This window comes from Microtus pennsylvanicus, chromosome X (genome assembly GCF_037038515.1).
Source record: "Microtus pennsylvanicus isolate mMicPen1 chromosome X, mMicPen1.hap1, whole genome shotgun sequence".
NCBI classification, from domain to species: domain Eukaryota; kingdom Metazoa; phylum Chordata; class Mammalia; order Rodentia; family Cricetidae; genus Microtus; species Microtus pennsylvanicus.
In genome coordinates, this window is record NC_134601.1 from 44433929 (window position 1) to 44458592 (window position 24664).

Sequence of the window (24664 nt, forward strand, 5' to 3'; positions counted from 1 at the left end):
GCATGCCTGGTGTGGTGGAGCATACCTTTAGTTCGAGCACTTAGGAGGCATAGGCAGGCAGATCTTTGTAAGGTCGAAGCTGACCTGGTTTCCATAGTGAGCTCCAGACCAGCCAGAACTAACTACACAGAGACCCTATGATGGGAAGAGACCAAGTGCTCAAGTGCTGGGGTCATGTGAGTGGTAGAGCACTTACTTGCCTAGCATGTGAAAGACCCTGGTTCAGTCTGAAGCACTGCAGAGAGAGGAAGAAGAATGAAAAGAGGTAATGTTCATAGACCGTTCCTTAGAACAGCAGCCCCGCAGTCCCTAGCCCAGAACTGTAAATCCCTGCCACCTTCCTTGTGCTCCACCCTGTCTGTCATTCTATAATTTTTACTGGCTGGCCCCTCTCCCCAGAAGCAGGGGAAATAACTTGAAGTGCTATCAGAGAGTGCAGAAGAAAATCTTGCCCACATTTAAACAAGCACCCACACCCCTCTGCTCCTCCTCCAGCAGGCCGTGACTGAGGCCACAGTGGCCACACCCGCCACCCAGGCCCCAGTACTTGCTCTGGTGCCAACTCCACAAGTGCTTTCCTTGAGCTGGCATCGACCTCAAGTGCTTCCACCACCCTCCACCCAGGCTTGATGTGCTTTCCAAACACGTGCCTCCAGCTTTGAGTCGGCTTGTAACCAAACCCTGGCCCTGGGTTTGCACTGCAGATGTAGGGAGGGACTGGCAGGAGCCCAGGTGCACATCCAGATGCTGCCTTTGAGGCTCTCTTGGCATCTCTGGACCAGCTGTGAAGTAGCATTCACTGCAAAACATAGGAATGAAGAAGCAGTTAGCCCCCCTCAAGGACAGTAGGGTAGTGTCTTGGGGAAAATGGCTGTGCTTGGTCCTGGAGAGTATGTTGAGAAGAAAACCAGGGCCCTGCTCTCTCTTTATATTTGTTTTTTAACAAATATAAAACACTTCAAGTTTTTTAAAAATCATATTTATTTGTCTATTTTATATTTTAATTTTAAAAAGGTTTATTTCTTATTTAATGTGTTTAAATGTTTTGCATGTATGGCTGTTCACTACTTGCGGCGGACCTGGTGTCTGAAGAGGGCATTGGCTGTCCTGGAACTGCAGTTATAGATGGTGTGAACTGCCACGTGGGTGTTGGGAACCAATCCAGTGTCCTCTACAGCCAGTACTGACTGCTGAGTCATCTTTTCCATCCTTAGATTTTAATTTTTAATTCTGTATGTGTGTATGGGCTTGTGTTAGTGGTGAGCTGCCCAACATGGGTGCTGTGACTCAAACTCTGGTTCTCTGCAAGCACAGTACCTGCTCTTAAGCACAGAGCTATCTGTTCCATCCGTTTACTTTGTGTGTCATAGGTGTGTGAATGTGTGTGGGCATGTGTACACCACAGTGCGCATGTGAAGATCAGAAGGCAACTTACAAGAGGTTCTCTCCTTCCACCATGTGGATTCCAGGGACCGAATTCAAGTCGTCAGTGTTGACAACAGGTGTCTTTACTTGCTGAGCCACCATGGATCTGAAGCACCTTGCTCTTTTGACAAGAGGTCTGGCCTGGGTACGGTTCTTGGCCAACAATGCAGGAAGATAACCTGTCAGCAATCTGAGTAGGGTTTCGGGATCATCCCTACATGTGGTCTGCTGGTCACTGATGAGCATCACTTCTAGGAGTCCCCAAAGCCTCCTTTTGTCACAACCTCACTGAGCAGTACTATCCTGGGGAGACTCAGGTAGTGGTGTCCATCTACTGCTAGGTCTTCACAGCAGACACCAGTGCTTCTGGAACCATCATCCTGCCTGCAGTACTAGCCTGGGGCCTGAAGGTCTGGCAGCTGTGCAGACTGCAGGACTTTGGGCTGCTAATATTTTTCTGACACACAGCCTTGGGGCTATCTCATGGAGTGGGTCATATGTCTAAAAGATTGGCTACAGGTACCCATGGACTCCTGGGAGGTACTTAGGTGTAAGTTATCCGTAAAACAGCAGCCCTCATGGAATGCTAGAGTTTACTGATCTTTTCCTTTCCCCAAGAAAGGCTGCTGCCCTTTGACCTGAAGACAGTATAATTGTTCTCCATTGTTACCTCTGTTCACTGGCATTAAGGATAAGCCCCTGACACATTATGATGTCATATTGATTTCAGTGTCACCTGCTCTTCTAAATTAACCCAACCCCCAGCCCTTGGTCTGATTTCCCCAGATCCTGTTGTTTCCACCTGTCCCTCCATCTGTAGCCACCCATACTAGTGTCTACCAGGCACTAGCCTCAGGCCTCACAGTCCAGGTTTTTTAACCCAGGCCCTCAAAGACCAGGCAGACATACTCTGCTGATCTCTAAAGAGTACAGCTAGGTAAAGGGGTGAGAGAGGCTGTGGGAACAGCTGTCCCTTCACCAGGTAATACTTCCCTGTCTGGCCCTTTCCCACCAGGAGTCAGGCTGATGGAATTGCTGCTGGGCGTCCCCTGTGTAGACAGCTGTCTCCTCTGCCTTCCTGTGAGGGATCCTCCCCTCTGTGCACTTTCTGACCTGTGCAGAGCAGGGGCGGGGCTGCAAGGGCCACTAGGCCCTGAAGGGGAAACTGCTGAAACCCCTGGGACAGGAAGTGGTAGAAAGGGGCTGCTTCCTCTCACAGAGCAGGGGTGCGGTGAGAGCTGCCTGTGTCCTGGCCCTTGCCTGACTACTGTGAGCCCTGGGAGACTAGGAAGAAGCAACAGTCCTTTTCCCTCCCTCCCTCCCTTCTCTCCAATAGAGGAGGCTTTCCACGCAGTCCACTGGAGGTGGGTGAGGGGGGTGAGTAAAGGAGAAAACTTCTTCTGAGGAGGCCATCTTCACTTAGCAGGGAAGGGAATTAGAGATCAGGAGCAACAGATGAGCAGATAGGAAAGGCCAACTGGGAAGGTGAGTATGGGGTGAGGTACTCCGCCTCACCTGCCAGGATAGCAGAAAAACCACAGCCAGGCTGAGGAGCCCTTTATGAGTCCTTGTTCTGAGAGCAAATGAGTGGGGCCATCCCTGCTTAACAGCAGCAACAACTCAGAAATAGTGGATCCTCACACCATGCATGGGGCTAGTAATGGCCTCTGATCAGCCAGTACCTATCTATCCCTCAGTGTGCTGCTGAGGAAACTAAGGCACATAAAGCTGACGCTTCTTGTTTGAGGCCACATGATGGGCAGAGCCGAGGCCAGCACTCTGGGCTCTAACCCAGCGACTCTCATTCTGATGAAAATCTGCTGACTTTGTACTTACCAATCCTACACCTCCCCCAGACACCCCCACACACACCGACCCAGGGTTCTGTGGCATTCTTCTCAGAAATGAGCTTGACGAATTTATTCACACCAAAGTGGGGTGGAGTGTTTATTTTAGTTCAGGGATCAGCAAAGGTTTCTGTAAAGGGCCAGATAGCAAACATTTGAGGCTTTGGGGCTCATATAATGACCAAACTAATAAGCATGGCCATGTTCCAATAAACCTCTGTTGATGGGCACTGAAATTGGAATTTCATAATATTTTCATATGTCATAAAATCCCATCCTTGTGGGCCTTCTTTGGTAAGTTTTTCAAGTGCTGTTCAGATCTAGGAAGTGAAGCTAGGTTGTCAAGAGTGGAGTCTACCAGGTGGGGAGGAAGCAGGGAAGACTTCAGAAAGAATGTGACATTTGACTTAAATCTTTTTTTTTGTTTGTTTGTTTGTTTGTTTTTCGAGACAGGGTTGCTCTGTGGCTTTGGAGCTTGACTTAAATCTTGAAGGACATGAGGGAATTAAACTCACAGAAGTTGAGGAAAGTCAGGGCTGGCCTAAGGGACAATGTGGACAAAAGTATGAGGAGGTGGAGGTAGGGAGTCACTGTGAACGTTAAACGTGTTCTGCGCATGTGTAGTTTCATTGTTATTTGCCAGCCACTGTGCCTTTCCTACTCTGAGACAGGGTCTCCTCATCTAAACCAGGCTGGCCTTGAACTCGCAGAGATCTGTCTGCCTCTGCCTCTGAGTGCTGGAGTTAAACACTCCACTCTGCCAATGATGCCACTACTGTTCTTACCAGACAAAAGGGTTAGCTTTGAGGATACAGAGAGGATGAGGAGAGGAGGAAGGTTAAGTCAGTGTGAACTTGAGCAAGCACGCCCCTGCCCCTCAGAAACTCAGGAAAGAGAGACAGGAGTGATCTTTTAACTTCTTGGTTTCAGGAGATGCTTCAGTAGTGTGTACGGGGTGTGTTGGGAAGGTGAAAGGCAAAACCCAGGGTAAGAGTTCTCCATAACTTTTGGAGCCAAAGCTGCCAATCTCTGGTCTAGTCAGGTACCACTACTGGGCTGCTTCTTACCTCAACTTTTGAGGCACCATCCCTTCTGTGTAGGGAATCTAATGTATGGGGCTTTGTGCTTGGATCCCTGCACTCTGTCTTTTGTTTTGGATGGCCAGTAGAGGAAGGGCCCATCTGGAAAGGATAGCCACCATAGCCCCTCCTAGTCAGGGGCCCAGAGCTAAGCAAGGAGCTTCCATATCAGTTTCTAGGACACACTCTGCCAGAGGCCTTGACAAAGAACACTGCCCCTTCAATAAAAAGTTATCTGACTTAATATCCTGCCGGTGCAGAGTCACAGATTACCCCAGCTTCTAAAAAATCCACTAATGAATTTAATTAGTCTTTACTCCATGCTTCTGTTCCTACCTCCTTCCCCCTCCCCAACAATGGAAGCAAACAGAACTTGCTAGGGACTGGGCATGGTGTACTAAACTTCTGTCTATTCAGTATTTGCAACACTCTGCCACCTTGTGTTGCATGCTCTGCAGCAGGTCAGGTGATTCCTGTAGCCAATGAACACCTGCCTAGGTTCCTTCCTCCCTGTGGCCTAGCCTAGACAAGGTAGCCGCTGAGAGGTGGTGTGAAACTTTAGCATAAGTGGAAACAAGGGCAGGAGGATGGTGAGTTTGCAGCCTTGGCTCCACAGCCAAGCCCTGAGTCAAGAAAACAAACAAAAAGACAGTAGCTTTGAACGTGTCCATCTGCATCTTTTCTCCCATTAACTGGTGTTTTTCAGAATAATTATTGCTTCAAAGTATCCAGGCTGAATTCCTTGTCCAACCTTATTTCTTACTCTGATCACTCCGTAGCTTTTAACACTGTTGTTATTATTACTGTGTATACATGTATGTATAGGCATGCATGTGCTACAACACATGTATAGAGGTCAGAGGACAATTTTGGAAGTCAGTTCTCTCCTTCCACCATGAGTTCTGAATGGAACATGGATCAACAGACTTCCATGGCAAGTGTTTTATCCTACTGTGCCATCTCCCTGACCCATATCTTTTAACACTGTTCCATGGACAACAGACTATACATCTTGGGGTCTCCGTAGCTATGTATTGCACCTCAATCTGTTACTCTTTTCCTTTGAGGTAGCTGTGGTATCCATTTCAGCTGCCCTGCCTGGCCAGCTCCATCTCCCCCACTCAGGGGCTCTTTTATAACAAGACAAAATTACTTTTCCTAAGGAATTGCTTTCCCATGCTCTGCCTTTCTTCAGGGTTCAGCAGGCCCTCCCAGTTGCTCTCTATATTAAGTTCACATTCCACTGTCTGGATCTAGATCTTGTCGACTCACTCAACTCCAAACCAGTCCTCCCAACCAATCCCTCCTTTTCTCCCAGGACAAACTACACTTTTCTCAACCATATTTTTTCTTTCTTTGTTTTTTAGATAGGGTTTCTCTGTGTAGCCCTGACTGTCCTAGAACTCAGAGATCTGCCTGCCTCTGTTTCCTGAGTGCAGGGATTAAAACGCATGTACCACCACCACCCAGCTCAACCATAAGGTTCATTTATTATTTTTTATTTGGGGGTAGCAAGGTCTTGCTAATGTTTTCTGAACTCCGCAACTCAGATAGATCTTCCTGCCTCAGCTTCCCAAGTAGCAGGGACCACAGGTAGATGTGTCACTGTGCCTGGCTCTTCCATGAATTTAGTAAGTGTTGGTTGTGGCCCCTCGGCCTTCATTTCATCCCTCTATGTCCATTTCCCTTTCTTCCTCTCCATCTAGGTAAAACATCCTGAATACTTAAGAAGCAAAATTACTAAGCCCCACAAATAATAAAGCAGACCAGGAAATTGAAAAATGCGTTCAGAGCCAGGTATGGTAGCCCATGCCTGTAATTCTAGTACTCAGAAAGCTGAAGCAGGGTCATTTGTTTGAGTAAGATGCCAGTCTGGGCTAAACATAGATACCTCAAAAATTCAAAAGAACTGGGTAGTGGTGATGCACTAGTTTAATCCCAGCACTTGGGAGGCAGAGACAGGTAGATCTCTGTGAGTTCAAGGCCAGTTGGTCTACAGAGCGAGTTCTAGGACAGCCAGAGCTGTTACACAGAGAAGTCCTGTCCCAAAGAAAAAAAAAAGGGAAAAAAATAAAATGACATCTGCTGTTTGGGACAAACCAGGGAGCTTTTGCCTACATTAGCTCATTTAGCCCTTGGCAGCAGCCCTTACTTAGGAGTAGTTAGGTAGGCCCATTTTTCACAGGGTAGTGACGTCCCTAAATTCTAAGGCGGAACTAGGTTTTCTACCTGAAAGGCCATGTTCTTAGAATCTGAAGGGACCTCTATTGCCACTTCTAGGCTGTAACTGGCAACACATTGATAGCTCTGGAGTTCAGTAGCTACCTCCACTTAGCTTTGCTCCCTTCCTGCAGTCTGGTTTCCCACCATTGCCTCTTTCCCTGAGGATGTGGTGGCCCCAGGCCCCTCCAGAGGGTGCTCAGTGAGCTTTCTCCCAGTGACTGAGGAAATTGGTTCTTTTTGTCACCCCCCCCCTCCTCCCCCTGCTTCTTCCCTTCCTCTCCTATATTAGGGCTTCTGTAGTGCTTTTCTTGCTACATAACCACAACCCAAAGTGCTGGGCGGGGTGACGCTGGTGGGGGACAGAGCACTCCACCCCTAAGGGCTCCGAACCCAGGAGAGGAGTTTCTTCTCAGCTATCAACTGGAACTCTCCAGCTCCCATAACCCTGGGATGGGGGTGGGGGGGCATAATAGTGGGCCTGACACCCGTGCCCTGTGGAGGTCTCCTGAAATTTATGCTCTATGTGACTGTTTTCTGGTTTTCAGACTTATTTCCTCCTTGGGTTTTCTTGTTTTGTTTTTAATATGTCTCTCCTTTATTTTTTTTTATTGATTGTTTTTTGTTTGGGGAAGGTTTTTGGTTTGGTTTTTTGAGACAGGGTCTAGCACAGGGTGGCCTCAATGTGCTGTGTAACCTAGACCTTGATCTTCCTATCTCAGCCTCCCCTGTGCAGGCATAACAAGTGTCAACGTGCCTGTTTTTATGCAGTGCTGGGAATTGTAACCCCAGCTTTTTTTCCCCCTGGCCTGGAAATCACTGTGTAGACCTGGCTGGTCTGGAGATCCACCTACCCCTGCTTCCCAAGTGCTGGTATTAAAGGTGTGTCTCACCGTGCCCACTTTTACCCAGTTTGCATGCTAGGCAAACAGTCCACCAACTGAACTGTATCTCCAGTCCTTGTTTTTTTGTTTTTTGTTTGTTTTTGTTTTTGTTTTTGTTTTTTTTTAAGGCAGAGGTCTTGCTATATAACCCAGGCTGGCTTTGTACTCAGGGTCCTCAAGTCTCAACCTCCTAAGTATGGGGATAAATTGCATGCCCAACCATACCCAGTTTAGGAACCTGGATTTTTTTGCAAATAAATGTAGAGAAACCCCAACCTTGCAAAACCTTTCTTTTCCCTCCTCCGCCTTCCTGATTTCATCCCTAGTGAAGGTGGCAGTAGACAGAAAGGGACAAAGGAGAAGGAGCTGACAACATAGCTGTGGCTGGAGCCACTTTTCTGGGCACTTGCTCAAGAAAAAGGATTCAATTGGCTGATTGGAGTGCAGCCCTAATTGGGACAAGGTTGTGGGTTTGAGTTCTGTAGATGGCTTAGTTCTGCTCTGTTCAGGACTGCACACTTGATTCCTGACTCTGGCCCTCTGGCGCTTAAATACAAGCTACTGGTCACATGGTACGGCAGGCGCAATCTCCTCCACACTTAACCAGAGGAAAGGCTGTTTTTTACGTAGAGGGGACAGCTGTTCTGTTCCTGGGGCAGCTTCCATTTTGTTTGTGGCTGTTGGGGGAGGGGCGGTGAAGGAGTGGGAAATGACATGAAGGAAATTGTCATTTCCTTTCCAAAGAATTCCAGAAAGGTTTCATGGAGAATGAGGTATTTCAGGAGTGACAGTTGGCTTTGAGAGGATGAGGAACTGGAGGAGAATTGTGCTGTGTGGCCCAGCTGACCACCTGGCCCCCATGTTTCTTGGCATGTGTGAAAATGCCATGGGTGTTACCAGCAATTCTGAGAGCCATTGACTCAGCTGATCAAACCTAGATTTAAACTCCCTTGGTAGCGATCGTGGACGTGGCTTTCACCTCAAAGCTGCCCCTTGTGGGGGAGGCCTAGACGGGTGGGCGCTGGAGGCCGCTTAATGTGTTTCAGTGACAGTCCCAGAAAGGAAGTATCTGTACCTCTAAAGGGGGCCTAGTTATGGTGATGCACCATCATCCTAAACCACTTCTATGCCCCTTGGTTTTGAAGTGCAGTCGGAACGTCAGAGCCAAAGGTGTGTGTGTTTACAGGCGCCCTGGCCTTTTTGCTCCCTCTTGTGGTACACACTCTTGGCAATGCACATCAGACTTCAGTGTATCAACCAGGCATCATTTCCCACTCCAGTAAGATAGATTTGGGAATGGACTTTGCCTGGAGCCATTTGTGTCTTCTGACCTCCACTCACTAGTAAAGCAGTGTCCAGGAGGATTACAGGCTACTGAAGCTGTGGCCTAGCCAAAGCGCTGTGAGAGGACCCTGGACAGAAGAACCTTCATGTCTTTCTCGCCTACCTCTAATAGGGTGTGCCTTCTGGGGTGGTGGCTTCTTTGGTTTCAAGTTCCTGGGAGAGGGAGGTTATTTTGAGGGACTGGGGGGGGGGGGTGGGAGAGTGAGTGAATATGCAAATGAGCCTTTCTCCACCTCTCACTTTCAAATCCTCAAACTTTTGAAGGGGGAGGGGGAATTTCTGGACTGAAAAGTTCCATGGTTGGTTTCTTAGCCTTGCCCCCGCCACCATCACCACCACAGCCACACACAGTCCTTAGCTTCAGGCAGAACCAGATCACCAGAGATGGTTTTCTAAGATCTTCCAGCACTAGATAGGAGTTTAGATACTTGAACATGAAGGTACATAAAAGAATGCTACTGGAATTACCATTCTCATTTCAAACTTGTTTCAGCTTTCTACGTTGATGGTTAAAGGTTCCTTGCAATCCAACACAGTGCTCTGGGAGCCCTTTCCTCCTCCACACTTCCTTAGCAGAGTGGACCTACGACTGGGAATCACTCACTCGAGGGCCCGTAGGCCCCATACCTATGCTAGGGTTGGCTCTTTTTCCCTGGGAAGCACACAGTCAAACATCCTTGTTGACCAGCAGAAGCCTGGCCTGCCCAGCCCTCCCCCATCTTCTCCACAGCATTCGCTTGGGCTTGTCATTCTCACCCAGGCAGCTCAGGCTACCTGCCCTGAAGGAGCAGGAGGAGGAACCTACGACTGAGTTTGTGGCTTTGCAAGCTGGCCAGACCAGAGCAGCCCTTTGACACACAGAGGCTCTCACGCATATGTCCTCATACTTGGCACACATGCACACACCCCGAATAAGCGTATATACCTGTGGTCTGTTTGCACACTCACAGCAGACAGACACCTCTGTAATTAGAAATGCAAAAAATAATATCAATTTAACCTCTGAGTTTGTACGTTTCTCCTTAACTGCAGTCAGTGTACATTTACTAATATACAGCTTCAAAAATATACAGTGGATGCTCGCAGGCCAGTACCATTCATTCACTCATTGGTTCTTTCTTTTGTTCCTTTCTTTTTTACATTTATTTATTTATTTATTTTTCTTGTTTTAGTTTTGTGTGTGGGGGTATAGGGGCAGTGTGTTCATGTGGGTGCAGGTATGTACTATGCTAACCCACATGTGTGTATATCATACCTATGGAGGCCCAGAGGTCAGCCTCTCAGGAATTGTCTGTCCTCCTTGATATTTGTTTGAGAGGAAGAACTCTCATTACCCTAATGTTCACAGAATAGGCTACCTGCAGGTCCCAGAAATCCGCCTGCCATATTGCCTGAGCCCTAGGATTATAAGCATGTTCTCTCGTGCCTGGCTTTTTTTCATTGAATTCAGGTGTTCATGCTTTCATGGAAAGTACTTTAAAGACTGGGCTATCTCCCAAACCTGGTTTTTATAACCCATGCTAGTCTTGAAACCACAGTGATCTATCCACCGTAGCCTCTCAAATACTGGGGCTATGAGCATGAGCTACCACGCCCACCACTGCTCCTTTTTTCTTGCATTTATTCCATAAACCAAGCACAAGTCAGTATCTAATAGGGAAGGTAGGGAAATGCAAATAGCACCAACAAAACTTTTGAAAATGAAATGGTGGTTTAGGAAGAGAAAACAAGAAGACAAACAAACCTGAAAGGAAGGGCCCCAGTGAGTGACCCGGGACAGGAGCAGAGATTGTCTCACAAGTTTCATGCTGAGACAAAGTGGGCTTAGATGAAAGTGATAGCCTCCATTTGATTATTATGAGAATGTTTCCTAAGGGCAGAGAGACTGGCCTGTGGGAGGGCAGGAGCATTGGGATGCAGCTCCTGAGGGAACTTAGACTAGGGGAGCCAGACACAAATGGTACTGCAAGGTCTTGCAGTCACTGAGGGATAGGGTCATATACAGGTTTGAGTGGGGAAAGGTGGAACTATGGAACCAGAATAAGGCTATTGTCACCACCAGCCCCACTCTCCCATCCCCACAGTTCCACTGGGGATGGACCTAACAGAGAGTTCTCTCTTCCATCCAAAGAAAACTCTACTCTGATGGGTAAAACTGAACTGAGCAATTTCTCCAGGCTGTTTGATGGAGTAGGTGGAAAGGTGTGGGGGCGGAGACTGGGTGGGGCTAGCCCTGTGGGCTAACGGAAAGGAAGTGGGAGAGGCTTGGGTGTCTCCTGTGGAGGAGAGCTAGCGGTCATCAGAGAGGTCACTTGTGGCACCCCCTTTGCTCCCCCCATCTGTTCCTCATTTATTTCCCAGTCAGGATAAGGTTTTGCCGCCCTGGCACTACTAACATAGGAGTAAGGAGTTGGGTTGTGTGCTCTTGTGGATAACCTGTGTTCTGGTTCCAGTGGTTGAATCAGCCTGCGTGTAGTTATCCACACATTGCAAACACAACACACACTGAAAAGAACCCAAAGGGCAAAAGACCTGGTACCTGGATAAATGCAAAGGCTAATGTGTTCCTAGTGGAAGAGCAGAACAGGCTGTCGGAGGGAGTCTGTGGAGATCAGGTCTTTGGGAGTTGGCCACGGGTGTGATCATGCTAGAAGCACCCTGAGGCTCTAACAGGAGGAGTAGATGCAGGGGAAGCGACAGGCAGCTGCAATGCCTTGCTAGCTTAAGAGGCACTGGGGAGAGACTTCAGCATACTGAGATTTCCTGGAATATGGGGGCTGGGCCAGCCATAGAGGATGAGGAAGGTTCTGCTGGCCCCTCCCCCAGCCAGGGCTCTCCTCACAAGTTCCCAGGGTGACAGTTCAGTCTTGAAACTGAAAGCAAAGCTAAGGCAAGAGTGCAAACCCACAGACAACACAGCACGGAGGCCACCCTGTGGTGGGCAGTGGGGGTAGGGTTGCTAATGAGCATACAAGGCATATGACCTACCAGCCATGACACTCCTCCTCTCCCTACCCCAAATGAGACATTTCCTCCTCTGCAGACATCTTTGAGCCAGCTGGTCCTCACTTCTAAGGTAAACTGAGCCCTTGAGCTCCCTGGGTTCTCTCACACCCACACCTACATGAGTCTTTCTCAAGCCAGGATAGTTAATGGAGTTTTTCCCGCTACTGCTTTGTGCCAGGCCAGGTCGTTTCTACTGTTGCTCTGCTGGAAGTCTGTCCAGGCACAGCAGATCCTCTCCAGTCACCAGCTAATCTGGCCACAGAGCTCAAGGAAGTTGTCTTACTCACTGTCTCCATGTCTCCCTTCTCCTTAGGTTGCTCTGAGGTTGGCTTAGCCCAGCAAGCAGTTTTGAGCCTGGTTTAGGCCACACCCACTCCAACTCTGGATATCCTCCACGGAGGCTCAGAGAAGGCGCTACATTTATCCTAAAGTACCTGAATAACATCTCTTCATAAAGAAACCACCGCAGCTCCAGGGAGCCGGGGGAGTGTCACTGTCAGCTCTGGCAGAAGCCAGTATGGCTATTGCCCTGCAGCCCAGTGATTTGGTATTTGAGTTTGCAAGCAACGGGATGGATGACATCCACCAGGTATGGCCTCTGGGAATAAAACACAATCAGCCAATATGGGCAACTAGGGGGACACAGACACACAAACAGCCAGCCTATGAGTCCAGGGGGATTGATAGCTAACTAGTCAGCAAATACCAATCAGGCACCTGCTATATTAGAGCACTGGGTCCGTCTGCCAGCCAGCCTGTGCACCAGCTACTTTTAGGTGTCACTGAATGGTCACTCAGGAAGCTCATTACTTCATGCCATTATAGCAGGGGCAGTCACTGTGCTGGCCAACTAATTATTAGGCCAACTGGCTGAGCTGTGAGTCAACTGGTAAATGGGACTAAGTGGACACTTACATACTACTGAACATCATGTAAGGTGTCTGCTACTTTCCTTCAGCCCCAATGTCACAGTAAGAAAACTGCTAGGACAAATACATGGCAAAGAGGACACTGCCAGCTGGACTTACACCATAATATCTTCAGATGCATGGTTCTAGACAAGTTGGTGTCTTGACACCATAAATGTCTTCTCAGGCTGAGGATTTAGGATATGACAGAGATGGGCTCTTTGGGCAGGAGGAAGATGGAAAATAGGATAGGATCCTGGTATTCTGGTTCCCATTGCTTTATCCCTTGTGCACTGGAGCCAAGAGGTTGCACTTTCTGTGTTGCTAGATATTATACTTACTCAGCTCTTTAACAAGGCGAAAGATGAGGAAAAAAGAAAGGGAGAATCGAAAGAAAAAATGCTGGGTTTTAATCTCAGTTGGGACACAATGTCACCTGTCAAAGTCTTTCCCCTGCCCTATCTAGCTGCTGAATCCCAAATCTTATCCAAGAGAAGATCTAGCTGAATATTTCCAAAGCTCTGAGGGAGTCCCATGCTCTCTGTCTATGGGAGGGTAGGAAACTCTTACTGGGCTAACCAAAGACTGCCCTCTAGTGAGCTTTGAGCACATTGTACTTTCTGACCTCTGGGTCTTGAACAAAATAATTCAGCTTTGTTGTCTGTTCTGGGGTATGCAGTCTCGTGGAAGGCATCAAACAAGAAGGGAAGAAAAGTTAAACATTATCTGGATTCTCAGTGCAACTTTTCATCGTTCCTTTCTTTCCAGCTCTGCCAACAGCTATTCCTATTCTTTGTACTCCAAGCACCCCTCTACCCTCAGTGCTGGACAGCCTTTCCTCAGCATTGGACAGCCTCTGGTCCAATTGAGAGAAACTCAAAGCCAAGGCTTCCCTCAGTTACCCTATTTTCTCCCATTTATCTCTACATCTGCTATTTTTATTCCCTTGCCCAGGTAACTGCTATCCTCTCATATAACTGTTCTTATCTACCTCCGAGATCTCAAAAAAATTAATCACTTTCTCTCTCCCTTTCTCCATTTCTTCCTTGCTCTCTGCTTCCTTCTATTCCTCCTGCCTCCCTCCTTCCCTCTATCATCTCTTCCCCCCAATCTCTCATCTTTCACAGCTCTCAGCTATAACTCTTAGGGTGTCCCCAGCTCTGAAAGCAAATCTTCCCTTCAGAATACCAGCTTCTTAGCTTCCCCACGGGGCAGTCTCCACCCCATGCTTTTGCATTTTCATCTGCCTTTCACTCAACAGAAAACAATATTTACAGTTAAATGTCAGAAATAGAAAGAATCTAATAACTCATAGATAGATAGATAGATAGATAGATAGATAGATAGATGTCAGAAATAGAAAGGATCTCATAACTCATAGATAGATAGATAGATAGATAGATAGATAGATAGATAGATAGATAGATAGACAGACAGACAGATAGATAATGAATATACTTAGGTTAAGCAACAATACATGGGACTGAAGAGGTGGTTCAGCAGTTAAGAGCACTTGTTGCTCTTGCAGAAGACCCAGGTTAGGTTCTCAGCACCCACATCTGGCAGGTCACAACTGCTGTCTGTAACTTCAGTTCCAAGCAACGCTCTTCTGACTTCTGTGAATACCAAACACTCACATGGTACACCTAGATACATGTAGGTAAAACACTGAAAATTTTTAAAGAAACAAAACATTTGTTTCCTAGAAGCTCCTAATGTATAAGATACCTAATGTAACTTATTCAATGTCAGGACCTGTTGTGACTGCATTATGTTTACTGATCTGTCTAAACTATCTATGGGATCAATAATATGGGTTTTATAAATAAGGCCGTTGACACACAGAAAGATTAGGAAACTTTCCTAGAGTCATGGTGCTAGGAAATAACAGACAGTTTAAAATCCAGATAATCTGGTTCTGGATCAGTGCAATCCAATCCAAATTTATGGATTGCTAGAAATGTTCTATATCTGTGTAGTGCAATATAGGACCACTAGTCACATGTTGCTTTAGAGTACTTGCCAAGTAGCTGTGCATTGAGCCCCCTCACCCTCGCTATCAATCAATCCCTCCCCACTAGTGACTCTTCTCATAGACTCAGCTCTAACCTCAGACCATGGACTAACTAACCCAACAAATCAAAAAAAAAAATGTTTGCCTAGTTTGGGGCTACAGATCAATGGTAAAGTGCATGCATGTTTTGCATATACAAGGCCTGTACTGAACATACACAAAATACTTGGCTGAGTGCAGGTCCTACAGAGCTGTCATCTCTATTAATCAACATCCCACTTAAAGCATAACCTAGGGGGCTGGCAAGATGGCTTAGTAATTAAAGGTGCCTGCTGCAAAGCCTAATGACCCACATGATGGAAGAAAAGAACCAACTCCAGAAAGTTGATCTCTGACCACCACCACACAAATGCTGTGATAATACCCCACCTCTAAAAAGAACAAAATAAAAAGCGTAATTAAAAGAAACATCACCTAGTGAGGTGGGTCTTGATGTCTGGTAGGGTGGGCTTCTTGGGAGAAATGGATGAGCCTTGACCCACATCTTTTTCTTCTCCATAGCTGGAAGACCCTTCAGTGTTCCCAGCTGTGATTGTGGAGCAGGTCCCCTATCCTGAATTACTGCATCTATACTCAGGACTGGATCTGGATGATGTCCACAATGGCATCATAAGGGACAGGACCTTGTGCATGACACAGGATCAGATCCTAGAAGGCGGTATTTTGCTGGCAGGTCTGTTCTTTTTGTGGTCAGGGAAGGTGTATGGTGGAGAGAGGACTTCTGCGTTTAGGGAACAGCAGGTCACTGTGGCTGCTAGTAACCCCACATAATAGGCAAGGCTTCCCACAAAAGACGGGGAAGACATCTCAATCCATTTATAAACTCCTCAGGTGGGGTGGCACAAAGAATGGAAACCAGGTTGGGGAGGGGGATTGGGTGGGAGAGACTCTGGTGTCTGCCCAGCTGTACCACAGAGTCCCTTCTTGGGTTGGCCCTCATTATAACTGTTCTGAAGCCTGACAGAACTATCCTTTCTACCCCCACCCCATGGAACTTGGAACCAGATGACAATGAGTCCACCTCACAAAATGTGTCATCTACTGAAGTCCTATTCAATGTGGAATCTCCCAATGAAGTCCTGGATGAGAAGCAGATCTGTAAGTTTGAACTCGAGTACCTAAATTCAAGGGGACAAAATATTCTTCTTCGCATACATACATTGGATTTTCAGAAACATGTCCATTAGGTCTAGGTACTTGCATCTATCAGTGTACATGGGAAGAAATTCCAGCCTGGACTGACAAGAGAGGGTCAGGAAGGCACTAGAGACAAGGGAAAGATGGCCAGGAAAATGTTGGTGTTATTTCACCAATTTTTTGGCAAATATACATACAACAAAACTTAGTCAACTTGAAGGGTACAACTCAGCAGTGGTAAGTCATTGTTGAACAGCTATCATGGCCATCTTTAGAGTTCTTTACATCTGATAAAACTGATAAATCCATTACCTGTTCTTTTAAAATATTTTTATTAAAATTTAATTTATACTTTGTGTGTGGGTGTGTGGGTATGTGGGTGTGCATATGCCATATCGTATGTGGAGGTCAAAAGACAACTTTTAGGAGTTGATTCTCTCCTCCCATCGTGTTGGTCCTGGGGATCGAACTCAGGTCATAAGACTTGGCAGCAAGTGCCTTATCTATCAAACCCTCTCACAGCCCTTGTTGCCTGTTCTTGAAGGCCAAATTCTAAGAGGCCACAGATGCCTATTGGTCTTCCATGGCCCATAGATCCTTAGAAAACCTCCCAGGTAGCACCTTTCAGCTCCTTCTCCAGAAGGTACTCTAATGCTTCAAAAGAGACCCCCCCACTCGATTGCCCTTGCCCAAGGGGGGTACTATGACATAATTGAAGACAAAAAAAATCTCTGAAGCTAAAAGAAATTTCTTCCCTTGCCTCTCACTAATATTGAGCCAGGATTCAACAAATAATGACCATGGCACATGACTTGCCATTTCTTAGTTTCCTTATCAGGAAAGCAGAGAAATTAGGCTTAATGATTTCTGAAGTCCTTTTGAGTTGTCGTTGAGTGGACATTCAAATCCTTTATCTGAATGCAACCTAGACCTTCCCCACTACTGGCAGTCAGCAGTAATTGTAGCCATTGTGATTGGGGTTGATCAATGTCTACAGCTCTGCAAATGTTTCCCCATTTCATGGGGCAAGACCCCCAAGATAGCTTAGGTGTATCCTATGTCTGGGGCTACAGAGAATGGCATCCCCACCATCCCCCATGCTGACCACTTTGCTCTGGAGCCACAGCACTAGAGATAAGGGGGGATATTATCTTTGCCCTTGGCTTTGCTCACCACAACCCTTTCTTCTTGCAGTCAGCACACCTGAAATACTTCCAGACTCAGACTCTGTACAGGCCATCAGTCTGCCCAACTTCTTGTTTTCTGCCACTGAACCTGAAGACCCAAAGACAAGCGATACTGGTGACCAGAAGGAACAGTCTCTGGAGGAGAGGGTCTCCAGAGAGGAAAGTCCTAAGAAGATCGGGAAGTCAAGGAAGAGAAGTAAGGCTTTGGGAGTCTTCTTTGCTGGAGGAAGTGTTGGGGGACTGGGACGCCCAAGGACTTAGTGGCTTGAGGCTCACAGATGCCTTAAGAGGCTATCACTTTGGTCCAGCAGGGATGAACTAAAGGTCACTGTTTTGTAAGTCTTGGATTCACTAGGTTTTCATTCCAAAGCCTGGCCTTTCTCCTGCAGCTCCTATCTGTTTAGCACGTTCATAAACTCCTCTAAACAATGCCAGTAGTTTCAGTTGATTGGATCCTAGATTGGGTGTTGGGACACCAGGCCTAGCCTCTCTGGGCTAGTTCCTGGACTTCGGGGACCTTCACTTATAAAAATGAGTCATGCCGTATGCTTATCTAGCTTCTATTGCACTTATGAAACCGGCCATCTATGCAAGGACTTTGGGCTTTCCCAAGCCCCTGTGTTATTGATTTACTTGGGGGATGGCTGCTTGATATTGCATCAGTACGCCTATTCATCTCTCTGAACTGGCCTGCACCACAAAAACACCTGTAGGCTGTCTTCCATTCGAAAAGTTAGGTCAGGAATGTCTGCCCTGGTTTTTTTCTAAAGGTACTTTTGCAAACCTTGTATCTTCCTATGTGGTAGCCTTGATGTGGGGTTCCCTTTAGAGACTGAAATGGATGGTGCAGATGCCTGTTCCCTGTGGCTGAGGGGAAGGGTTGGACCTCCTGCCTTAGTGACCTGACTTGCCAGGGGTGGTTGGTCCTGTCATAGCCAGCTTGCCCAGCTGACTTTGAACTCAGCTTTCTGCTTACCCACTTTCTTCTCACAGGCCGAAAGACAAAGAACAACCGAAGTACCTCACCTGTCACTGACCCCAGCATTCCCATACGGAAGAAATCCAAGGATGGCAAAGGTATGGCTGGGGCTCAGGTGAGGTGAGCAGGCTGCCCTTTAATTTCAGAGTCCTGAGCTGCCCCTAACTGCCTACCCCTCTGCAGGCAGTACCATTTATCTGTGGGAGTTCCTTCTGGCCCTTCTACAAGACAGAAACACCTGCCCCAAGTACATCAAGTGGACCCAGCGAGAGAAAGGCATCTTCAAGTTGGTGGATTCCAAGGCTGTGTCCAAGCTGTGGGGCAAGCAGAAAAACAAGCCTGACATGAACTATGAGACCATGGGGCGGGCTCTAAGGTAAGAGTTGTGGAAACAGAATTCATGCCCTGGGGGATTACCAAGATCTTCGTATGCCCAAGGAGGCTCTTCTATTTGAAGGAAGGCCTGCCCAGTCCCCTCTAGGATGTGGATCTAACGTTCCCTTTTTCTTCTTCAGAAATCCTTGTATCTCTGTATTGAAAAGGGTATTTAGCTCCACACACACCCAATCTCCTCACATTGTGGAAGCCAGAGATGGCCTTGAGTTGTCCCAGATGGGTTGTCAGGCCAGGGAGCTGTCGAACTTCTATCACCCATCCCTTCGCTCCTTCCCCCTCTTCACTCACTGTCCTCAGCCCCAAAACAGTATTGGGATTGGCACTCAAGACCCCTTTTTGTACATGTGTTAGACTGGAAAAATTTGTAAAATGTCATGCAAAGGTCTTTGTGTACAAGATTCCTCCCCACCCCACTCTTGGACTGCTCCTCCTTTGTCCTGCTCTAGAGACTAGCATGGACAGATGTAGAGACAGGGCCTCCTTATTCAACTCTGGTAAGCTCACCAATCCACTTTTTGGCCTTCCAGATATTACTACCAAAGAGGAATCCTGGCCAAAGTAGAAGGGCAGAGGCTGGTATACCAGTTTAAGGAGATGCCTAAAGACTTGGTGGTGATTGAAGATGAGGAGGAGAGCACTGAGACACCTGAAGCCCCTCCCCAGGCTTCTACTTCTTCCACACCCTCTACCAGCACCATCCGGAGAGCCAGCTCCAGGGTCTTAACCAGAACCTCCCCCCAGGACAAGGATAGCACTTCCTGGGAGAAGCCAAATGTTCAACATACTGGTCTCCAGCCATCTGCAAGTCTGGAGTTAGGACTGTCTGTGGATGAGGAGGTCCCCACTACCTCCACCATGCTTGTCTCTCCACTACAGAGCCAGGCCAAGCTTACCAAAACTGTGAGGTAAGGGCACCAAAGTAATTGGAGTCTTTCTTTAGTCCCTTTATGTTGGGTGTAAGGGGTCAGTTGTCACCTTCCTGGGAAGCTCTGCTGTGTTTCCAGTTTTTGCCTGATCTTCACAGAATTCCCTGAGAAGCAAGCAGGGCACTTACTGGTCAGGAGAGGAATGATGGGGCTGAGAGAGGGTTCAATGGTTAAGAGTGTAAACTGCTCTTGCAGAGGACCCAGGTTTGGTTCTGGCACATAATTTGGGTAGCTCATAACCACCTGTAACCAGTCCAGAGGAGCTAGCACCCTCTTCTGGTCTCACTGGGTATGGCACACACACACAAATAAAAATTAGCAAAGTTATTTTTAATCTTAAAAAATGCAGTTAAAAATAAATCTTGAGAGAGAGGGAGGGAGGAAGGGAGAGAGGTGACTTGCCTGGGGTCACATAGCAGAGTAATCCAAAGCAAACACTTCACTTGGGGGAGGGGCTTTTGCTACAAGATATGACTGGTCTTGTGACTTCAGAGTGTGTCCTCAGGAGCCATCTGGGGCTTCTACATCTGGACCCATGCCATTAAGTCTCTTCTACTTCACAACGGAGTATGTATGTTGCAGACATAAAACTGCCTTCCATGCCTCTTGGAAAGCACTCACTTTCTTTGATGCTAAAGGGCCTACAGTTCTCTCTGAAAAGATTGGATTTTTGGTTATGTCTATACCCTATGGTTTGGGCCATGGGGACACTTTTCAGAGGAGGAGAAGCAGTTGAATAGAATGTAGAGGAACATGCACTTTAAGTTTCATAAGGCTTGCATGCAAAGTCCCTGCTCCAGTCTTTACTAGCTCTGTGGGCTGTGGACTGTGTGCCTCAGTTTCTTCAAACTGATGCATATTATTATATTATATTATATTATATTTATTATATTATATTATGCTTATTCAGTTCATGGGTGGTTTTGAAGTTTGAATAGTTTCAGTCTTCTAGAATAATCTCTGACCTATACAAATTAACAAATATTACCTAGAGTAATAGAGGCACAGCTGATGTACAACTCCATTCCTCTTGTGCCCTCATTCTTAGCCAGCTAGGGTGCTTCCTGCCTTAACCAGCTCTGTTTTCTGTTTCTTCTCAGTACTTCTTCAGTGCCCAGTAACATCCACCTAGGAGTAACCCCTGTGGGACCGGGCTCCACTGTCACTCTGCAGACCATCCCGCTGACTACGGTGCTGACCAATGGGCCTCCTGCCAGTACTACTGCTCCCACTCAACTCGTTCTCCAGAGTGTTCCACAGGTGTCAACATTCAAGGACACCTTCACTTTGCAGGCCTCCTTCCCCCTGAACACCAGTTTCCAAGAGAACCAGGTGGCAACCCAAGGGGCTCCATTGATCCTCAGTGGCCTCCCTCAACTTTTGGCTGGGGCTAACCATCCAAGCAACCCAGTACCATCCCAGGTCATAGGTGCTGGCTCAGCAGGGCCTAGCTCTCAGCCCCCTGGGACTGTCATTGCTGCCTTTATCAGGACTTCCGGTGGCACATCAGTGCCTGGGGTAAAGGAGGGGCCCTTGAGGTCCCCCTCATATGTGCAGGGTGTGGTGACTGGGCCTCCTGTGGAGGGGCTGTTGGTTCCTGAAGAGACCCTGAGAGAGCTCCTGAGAGATCAGGCTCATCTTCAGCCACTTCAGAGTCCGGTGCTTTCAAGGGGTTCCCATAACCTGAGCCTTGTGGGGAACCAGACTTTATCTCCCCCCAGCCGCCCCACTGTTGGGCTAACCCCAGTGGCTGAACTTGAGCTCTCATCAGGCTCAGGGTCCATGCTTGTAGCTGAGCCTAGTGTGACCACATCTGGGAGCCTGCTGACCACATCTCCAACCCCCGCCCCTTTCTCCCCATTCAATCCCACTTCCCTTATTAAGATGGAGTCTCCTCATGACATATAAAGAAAGGGATCACAAGTATGACCTACCAGGCAAATTTGTGAAGCATTTTCATGTGGACTTAAGTAGGTAGAATACCTGCCCTTATCTAGTGGGGTGTGATACATTTGATACCAGGTCCTCCAGGCCTGTCTTGACATCACCATGATCCAACTATGTCCAGCTCAAGCATCCCTTGACATCAGGCCATGGCCTTCAAGAGCACTGGGGAGTTGTTATGCTCTTGGAAGGATAATGGGATAACTTGCTGATGGAGGGAGGGCCCCAAGCCAGGAAACACCTCGTGGCCAGAGCTGGTCAGAGGCCACATGAGAAGAGTCAAGCCTGGTTATACTTTGTTATCTATAGTCCCTACACAGGGAACTTACCATCCCATATGTGAATATCTTCGTGTGTATTTGTGTGCACTTGTAGGTCTGTGCCTTCATTTCTTTGAGGAGGATGGGATGTAGATGTCAGGTCTTTTCTTCAAGTGTGTGTGTGTGTGTGTGTGTGTGTGTGTGTGTGTGTATCCGTCCGTCCATTCCTAGGTCAGCCACAGGCATGAGGCAGTTTTAAGAGAAAGTGCTATCATCTATCTATCTATCTATCTATCTATCTATCTATCTATCTATCTATCATCTATCTATCTATCATCTATCTATCTCTTCTGTCTGTCTTTCTCTGTCTTTCTCTTTCTCTCTCTCTCTCTCTCTCTCTCTCTCTCTCTCTCTCTCTCTCTCTCTCTCTCTCTCTCATAGCCACAATGCCATTCTGAGACTAGAAAGTACCAGCTGAATGTCCCCAGTCTGGATAGATGTCATGCAGATGGAACAGGTCTAGGTAGGAGAGCTTCAATGGGCGCATATGCCGAGAGGACATTGCTAAGGGACAAGAGGCCACATATGCTAACAGCATAGCAGGATGGAAAAGAAGCACACCTAGCCTTGGGAGCAATTGTTTGCCATAGTCACCTTGCCATCAGACTGGAACCTGAAGTACTTTGCCCAAGATTGTGGGGCAAAGCACTTACCTATAGTCACCCCCAATTATAAAGTCCCTAGGCAGGTCTGAATGAACTGAACGTTTGTGGCCAGACCTTTGGCTGTGTGTGCGATCATCCCTATGCTTGACAGTAACCTTTTTTTGGCACAGCGGTCCCCATTCCCTGTCTCAGGTTCCCTCTTCATTCTGTTTGAGATGTTCCACCTGTCACGAGTTGCTGAGGCTAGTGGCGTGGCAACCCAGCTCCAGCTACATAGTGCTCTCTATCCTGCCCTCTCCCTCTCAGGTGGACCATTGCTTTTCATTTCTCGCTATCAAACCTAACCCAATTCTCTGTTCACCAAGAAGACAAGAGCTAGTACACATGAGTTCCCATAGCTCATGTCGGCACAATTCGACTCTGCTTCTTGTCTGTTCCTGCTGCACAAGGTTCTGATCTCTCTTAAAGTCAGCCTCTCTGCCGAGGGCCTCCTTCTCCCTTCCTTGAACCTGCTTGCCTCTCTCCTACCAGGTGTAGGGGCAATGCTTAGAGATGTGAGGCCCAGAAGCAACTTTAGCCTCTGGTAAATTTGGTTAATGTGAACCAGTGCTCCAGGACCTTTGCTATGTCCTTTGTGCCAAAGCACCCACTTGACCTAACTACCTCCCTGGCTGGTCATCATTCTCTCCTACTGTTCTAGCTCCTTCCCTGCGGGGGTGGGGGGCATCTGTGGTTATGCAGGTGCATTTGCTACGTTCCCAGCAATTGGCACTGAAATATCTGTGCTAATAAAATCAGCTTATGATGACACTCTCTCGATGGTTGGAAATAAGCATCTTGAGAAAAGGTCACCCTTGTTGTTGCTGTCGTATTTGGGTTTTAGTTTTTTGAGACAATATCTCATATAGCTTGTTGGCTTTGAACTTGCTACGTAGGTGAAGATGACCTTGGAATTCTGGTTCTCTTCCTCCTCCACTTTGTGAGTGCTAGAATTGCAGGCGTGTACCACCATGCCCAGTTCGTGTTGTTCTATGGATCAAACCCAGGACTTTGTGCAGGCTAGACAAGCATGCTCATCAATTGTGCTACATCCCCAGCTCAACCAGTTTTAGTGAGCACAAAGGCACGCTGTGAGCTGAGATCATCCTACAGCAACCTGGAATCTAATATCTGTATGCACTTCCTAGCTCCAAGGAAATTAATTATCTTAAGGCCATCAACACTTTTCATAGCACTTCTATACCCATTGTGCTTTCTGTTTCTGTGTGGGCTTCTCATCATCTCTTTTTATGTGGGTGTTCTCCTGGGGTCCCACCATTGTCATGGGCCAGTTCTTTGAAATGAGTTATTGAATCCAGAGCCTACTTTTCTAAATCCCTGGCCCACGCTCTAGTTAGCTGCTTCCTGACCTTCTAGACTGGAATTCTCCGAGCTGTCCCATGGCTACCTGCACTTGACCCTGTCCCTCTCCCTCATCTCCTGACATCTGGCCTGTCTTCATTCCAGAGCCTCCAGCCCAGCTCATGCTGCTCACCTCCCCACTTCCTGTCCAGCACTTCCCATCTTGCAGGTCACTTATTCTGTCCTTCTTCTGCCAAAAGGCCTTCAATGAGTCCTTGCCTCAGGTAGGGCCAGTATTTAAAATACGCATCCTCCAGGCTTTTCTAGAGGTTTAGCATTAACCCTTTAGTTTCTTAAATATGACATGGTCCAGGGTGTTTTGCAGGAATTGGGGAGCACTTGGAGAGCTGTGGGCAGTAATTCTAGACAGATCCAAAGTTTGGTATCAGCTCCTCCAGGAAACAAAGCTCAAGTGTGGCCCTTCACTATTGGGTCTTGTCTAATACTCCCTACCGCACGCCAAGGTACTACTCCAAAAGAATTCCATGGTCTTTGAACTTGTTACTGTCGTAAATTCCCACCTATGCTTTTTCTTTCTTGGGTTCTGTTCAACCAAAATGTTCTCTCTCCCCACTAACAACTAAAAATTGTCTCAAGAGTGAATTTGGTGGAAGCCCAGCTTGAGTTTAATTCTTAAACTTGTAACTGCCACTTGCAGGCTATGATAAACAGCCTGTGGCATCTCTATCATAATCACAAACTGTTACATAGGCCTGAAGTTTAGATCCAGACCTATTTAGTCTCCTGTGTGTGTTAGCTCCTGAGGGATAGGCATCACTGTGGCACCCACAAAACTGGGCACACTATAAAGCAGGTGAATATCAGTGACTAATCATAGTCACTGATTGATCTGATGAAAGATGGGTACCAAATTTAGGGGTAGCTGTCCTCCCCTCTCCTCAAATAGTTACCCAGGTGCTTCACTGCCCTGGGCCTGCCATTCCTGTCTCAGTGCCTCTACAGTACACCCCATCCCCTATCT

At 47.4% G+C, this 24664-nt stretch overlaps 1 protein-coding gene across 2 annotated transcripts in view; it reads left to right on the plus strand.

Moving 5' to 3' along the window:
- Elf4 (E74 like ETS transcription factor 4) overlaps window positions 1–22054 on the plus strand; it is a 38655-nt gene extending 16601 nt beyond the window's left edge. For both annotated transcript variants that reach the window (XM_075957511.1, XM_075957512.1), the window contains exons 2-9: window positions 12119–12394; window positions 15289–15460; window positions 15793–15885; window positions 17119–17307; window positions 18105–18188; window positions 18274–18466; window positions 19014–19391; window positions 20513–22054. In XM_075957511.1, the coding sequence (XP_075813626.1) occupies window positions 12323–12394; window positions 15289–15460; window positions 15793–15885; window positions 17119–17307; window positions 18105–18188; window positions 18274–18466; window positions 19014–19391; window positions 20513–21320 (1989 nt within the window). In that variant the 5' untranslated portion in view covers window positions 12119–12322 and the 3' untranslated portion in view covers window positions 21321–22054. The remainder of the gene's footprint in view (window positions 1–12118; window positions 12395–15288; window positions 15461–15792; window positions 15886–17118; window positions 17308–18104; window positions 18189–18273; window positions 18467–19013; window positions 19392–20512) is intronic.
- Window positions 22055–24664: the final 2610 nt, after the last annotated feature.